The sequence below is a fragment of the Prionailurus viverrinus genome, chromosome F1 (genome assembly GCF_022837055.1).
Source record: "Prionailurus viverrinus isolate Anna chromosome F1, UM_Priviv_1.0, whole genome shotgun sequence".
NCBI classification, from domain to species: Eukaryota; Metazoa; Chordata; class Mammalia; order Carnivora; family Felidae; genus Prionailurus; species Prionailurus viverrinus.
In genome coordinates, this window is record NC_062577.1 from 63,328,706 (window position 1) to 63,334,341 (window position 5,636).

Consider the following 5,636-nt stretch of genomic DNA (forward strand, 5'->3'; position numbering starts at 1 on the left):
GAGACGGCTAGTCACACCCGGCAACCCCAGGGAGCACGCAGCAAGGAGCCCCAGGGAGACCAGTGTGTCCCGGAGCATGAGATATAAGTAGGGCAGAGTCTTGGGGGGCAAGCGATGTTGAGGAGGGTGCCATGAGTGTTAATGTCATCCACACGGTCAGGTAACGGGCAGGGACAGGGCAGCAGGGGTGAGTGTAGTAGAAGCAGAGGGCCAGGGAGGGCGTCGATCTTTCTTAGGGGAGGTTCGTTAGGGTGAAGGGTGTGGGAGGAGAACTCTGGGCGTGTTAGTGTAGCTCGCCTCCCTCCCCCCTCCCCCCAAACCATTTTTCAGGGACTTTAGGGGACCATAAATGCTCTGTGTTGTAAGAGTCTTAGAAAACATCTGTTCAACACTGTTTTTTGTTTATTTTAAGGAAGTTGAGGGTATGTGAGGAGAAGTTGCTCAGCTCAGGGTGCCCTGCCGGTCAGTGACAGAGCAGGTGCTAAAACCAAATCGCTGATTCAGAGAAGGCTCTTCTTTTTATGCTATAGGACTTCTTGCTTGGGACTTTTGACCTTATGGTTTTCCTCTCTAAGAGATCCCAGTGCATGTCTCCTGTGGAGATCATACTTCAAAAGACATGGTGAGTCTACTAAGGGAGGTACCGTCGGGCACCGCGGACCTCAGATGTCAGGGACTGTTGTCAGAGTGCCCCCATCTCTGCCATTTCCCACCTCTCCTTCCAGCCCTTATGGGCACAGTCTATAAACTCCAGTGGGGCTTCCTCAAAGAGGCCCTGGAAGTCACCTTTAGGGGATGACTTCATTCTTCTCCACAGCCCAGTTTTGCTGGTTGTTTCATCATCGGAAACTATAGGAAGGATAGAGGTAGGAATTTTCTGGCCTCTCCTATTTGCTGATGGGGGACTAGAGACAAGATCCAGATGCCCAAGTATCTAGAACCCAATATTATAAATTAGAGAGGATTCAACTGGGATCAGGAGCCTTGGTTTCTAGTTACAGCCTTGTCAACAGCAGATTCTATGATGTGGGTCCGTCCGCTTCCGCCCTTGGGAGTGCAATTCCTCTATTGTGAAGGGACTGGCATTGGTTAGACAATGTCAGGTTGCTGCTAGGTGCTCACACTTCGTGTTCTTGGCACCAGGAAGACTTTTCCAAAGAAAGGAAGATCCTGAAGTACTTCCTAGGTATCATGGATCCGCTCAACCACACGTGGACCCAGAGTTTCATCCTCTCTGGTTTCAGTGTCCCCGGAACCCTGCGACCTCTTGCCTTCTTGGGGACCCTGTGCCTCTATCTCCTCACACTGTCCGGGAACCTGTTCATCGTTGTCCTGGTCCAGGTGGATGCCGGACTGTCCACGCCCATGTACTTCTTCATCGGTGTCCTCTCCTTCCTGGAGCTCGGGTACGTCAGCGCCACGGTGCCCACGCTGCTGCACACGTGGCTCCATGGGCGCTCAGCCATCTCGGCAGCGGTGTGCTTCATCCAGCTGTACGTCTTCCACTCCCTGGGCATGACCGAGTGCCATCTGCTGGGCGTCATGGCGCTGGACCGCTACCTGGCCATCTGCCGCCCGCTCCACTACCGGGCACTCATGACCAGAAAGGTCCGGTTCTGGCTGGCAGGGACCGCTTGGGTGGCTGGCTTCTCAGCAGCACTGGTGCCAGCCAGCCTCACGGCCAGCCTGCCCTTCTGTCTGAAAGAGGTGGCCCACTACTTCTGTGACCTGGCACCGCTGATGCGGTTGGCGTGTGTGGACGCAGGCTGGCACGCTCGAGTGCACGGGGCGGTGATTGGTGTGGCCACTGGCTGCAACTTCGTGCTCATTTGGGGACTCTACGGGGGCATCCTGAGGGCCGTGCTGAAGCTGCCCTCGGCTGCCAGCCGGGTCAAGGCCTTCTCCACCTGCTCCTCCCACATGATCGTGGTGGCCCTCTTTTATGCCTCCGCCTTCACGGTCTATGTGGGGCCACCTGGGAACCGCTCTGAGGGCACAGACAAGTGTATCGCCTTGGTGTATGCCCTTCTCACTCCTCTCCTCAACCCCATCGTCTATACCCTTCGCAACAAGGAAGTGAGGGAGGCCGTGAAGAGGGTCACTGTCAGGGTCAGGACTATTCTGAAGGGACCCTGATGGGCTGAATTGGTCACAGCTCAGCTGCTTGGTCGCAGTGGGAACCGGCCGGTTGGTAGGTCAATCATCTGGTCAGGGTTGAAATCCACACCAGTGAACGAATCCATCAGATTATCTGTTGAACGTACTGCAGACGCACACTCAGGGGGACATACCTGGGTTCATCAGACGTGAACATGTAGGGAGAAGGGAGGTGTGTGTTCAATTCCATTCCAATCTAACGGGGGAAAAATGCCACAGAGGAGAAAGGAAAAAACCAGGGACCCCATGCAAATGCTTCTGCTGAACTTCCAACCTGGGGAGACAGAGCAACGCTGAGCAGATGAAGATAATCTAAAGCTAAGGTGGGGGCGGAGGGTTGCCCAGAAGAAAGGGTGGGAGAGTGGAAAACAGGAGCCCAAAGCTATGGCTCCCAGGTGTGAGCACAGTCAGAGCCAGGGATGGGCTATTGGGTGGGGGAGGGCAGCTCCGTGGGGGGAGAACACCCCCCCACCCCGGGAGCAGGAGGCCGGAGGCTGCATTTTACAGTGTGCTCTCTTGGGGCAAGAGGGAGATGGTGACGACGGGGGTGTTGTCTGAGTTCTCGCCCAATGTCACGGACCATTCCGGAGAAGGGATCCGCAGCCGCAGCCGTGCTAGGTAAACAGCAACAGAAACAAAACCCGAGCAGCAAACAAAGAGCTTTGCAAATCTTGCGTACTAAGCACTCACCTGCGAAGTAGAAAACAGGTTGAAAGAGAAAGCAGGGTCAAGTTCTGTGCCTTCCTCCCCTCGGCTCTTCCTCCTGCCCCCCTCCCCGCCCCCCCAAACCAAGTCCTCTGCTGAGCAAAGTCTGAAAGTTAATGCTCAGGTTCAACCTCCGGACTCTGGTGACACGTAGACTGAAGGTCAAATGCCTGCCAAAGCATGTCAGAGGGTGAGAGACAGGACCCAAATTTTGGCAGAGCTGAGGCCACTGTATGGCTCTTGAATGCCCTATTTTCATTTTTATACAAGTAACTGCTACAAAACTCAAACCAATTATGTTTGGTATGTCTGCCCTATTTCAGAACACAGTGCTAGCTTCTCTCAAATGTATGCCTTTAACCTTCATAATATCCCTCGGAAGAAGGAAGAAGCATCCGAATATCGATGTGAGGAAAATAGTACGATTTCTGGGCTCTGGTGAAGAGACACGGACCAGACCGGGATCCGTGGGGCCACGGGTCTGAGGGTCAGTGGGTTCACCCTCACGGGCATGACCTTGGTGAGTCGCACGGTCTTGTCCTCTCTGCGTGAGCGCGTGGCCATTCATATCCCTTCCTGTTTACGGAGCTTTGATTCCATGATTGCAACACTGCTTAGAGTAAGCAGGGCCCGAAGGAGGCCCCCGTGGGTCAGATCTGGACACCCAACACAGAGAGAGGAAGGTGTTGGTCCAAACCCCTGGTTTTGCTGCTTTTCGACTATGTCAAAAAAAGACAGACCAAAAAAAAAAAAAAGGTAACTTCTTTTTTACTTCTTTTTTGTTTTCCTTAAAAAATTCTATAACCAAGAGTTCTAAAAATTAAGTGAAAGGACGCATCCTAAGTGTTCAATATATAAGTTAGCCATATTAGTCTAGAGGCAGGGCAGGGTAGTGATTTAGAGCGTGGGCTTTACTGGCTATCTGCCTGGGCTCGGACATTAATTCTACCATTTACTTGCTGTGTGACCTTCAGCAACGCACTTAACTCCCTGTGCCTCAGTTTCCTGATCTGCAAAATGAAGACAATACTAGAACTTTCAAGCACTGTGTAAACACTTACTGTTCCCCCACATACAGTTCTGCAGTGGAAACTTCTTTCCGTGAGGATGCTTCGTCTCACCCAGAGCTCACATTTTTATTATGGGTGATGTCAGTAGAATTGGTAACCTGCCGAGCGAGGCATCTTCTTTGGACCTAAGCATCCGACGTCAGCGCTGCAGGAAGTCCGTGCCGCCTCCCTAAATGCAAGGTGCCGCACTCCGTTCTGCTGGCCGGTTATGTCTTACTTTTCTGCTCTGGTCTTTTCTCTCCTCTTGTCCCTCTTTTCACTCAGACAGCTCTTGTCACAGGTGCGGTTATGGGCACAATGGAAACAGCTTTGTTCTCTGCGGGGGGCAGCACCAGAGAGTGGCTGGGGGCCGCTTGCCCTTGCAGTGGCTTGGGTCATGTTCATTAATAGCCCTGGGGATCCCGTCCCTGTGTCTACACTCTGCGGTGTGCCTGGGGGCTCACAATCCTGTTTTGGAGACAAGCAGTTAACAACTCAAGGCAGCATCATTGATTTCTAGCACAGGGCTTGGTGTTCGATGATTTATGAACAAATCGATGAATAAACGGATGAGAGTCCCAGGAGCGTCACGGAGATTGAGCGCCCCTCTTTGAACCGCAGACGGAGACAGGGCCTTACTTAGTCTCTCCACAGCTCCAAACTCCCCTCGCCTTCATTTTATCATCTTTCCCCTCTTGCACCCTCGGGTCCTTCCCTCTACAACCTGCAGTTTGGATCATCCCTAGTGCCCTTTCCCCACTGATACAAAGAACTGGGGTGCTGAGTTGCTGACTCCTACCTCTAAAACCTGCCCTTTGAGTGGTCCTGTGGGGCCCGAAGGGGCTGGAGTCCCGGCCTGGCTGCCTCTGGCAGAAACCCAAGGGTTCTCTACAGATAGCATCACTTTTAATGTGTGCTATGACGTGAGAAAAATGTTTGAGAAGCAATGCCTGGTTGGGGTGAGCGCTGAAGGCAAGACCCGACTTTGTCCACTTCTCCCTCGGTGACCTCCTGAGAAGACTGTAGCAGGAGAGGCGGTGAGAACGAGCCAGCGCTTATGATACCAGAACCAGGCTAGCCGGTCTGCACGGGCGTCAAGGCTAACATTCTGGCGTGCAAAGGGCTTGCCACACCGGCCGAATGCATCTGACAGCAAAGGAGGTGTTACTAGTAACTACTCTGGAATATCAGGTGTAACAAACCAGAGATGTCTGGGGGCAAACAAGGACATATGACCGTAGCATATCATTGATGTAACAAGTTTTTTTAATATATACTTTTTTTTTGCTTCAACAAATAATATTCCTGAAGGGCTTGTAACATTTGCCCTGCAGGATTAGCGTTTCTATGGGCAACACTCAGAAGATGACTATATTTCATAGTCCCTGATTCTTAGGCATAAGGCCCCACACCATACATTTCATTCCATCCTTCCTTTCCTTTTTCTTAATGATAAATCTCAGAGATCTTTCCATCTCCTTGTAGAGAATGCTTTCCATTTTTTAAAAAAATATTTGTTTTTGAGAGAGAGAGAGGGAGAGAGAGGGAGAGAGAGAGAGAATGGGGGAGGGGGAGAGAGAAAGACAGAGAATCCCAAGCAGGCTCCGCACTGTCTGTGCCGAGCCCGCGCTCGGGGCTCAAGCCCACGAACCATGAGATCATGACCTGAGCTGAACCCAAGAGTCAGACACTCAACTGACTGAGCCCCCCAGGCACTCCTGCTTT

General features: G+C 52.2%; 1 protein-coding gene across 1 annotated transcript; it reads left to right on the forward strand.

Moving 5' to 3' along the window:
* The first annotated feature begins 1,191 nt into the window (after window positions 1-1,191).
* On the forward strand, window positions 1,192-2,136 carry LOC125155744 (olfactory receptor 10C1-like). The gene has a single exon (XM_047841315.1). The coding sequence runs from the start codon at window positions 1,192-1,194 to the stop codon at window positions 2,134-2,136; it is 945 nt and encodes a 314-aa protein (XP_047697271.1).
* Window positions 2,137-5,636: the final 3,500 nt, after the last annotated feature.

Coding starts and splice junctions, on each gene's coding strand:
- LOC125155744 (XM_047841315.1), top strand. CDS start 1,192: ATGGATCCGCTCAACCACACGTGGACCCAGAGTTTCATCCTCTCTGGT.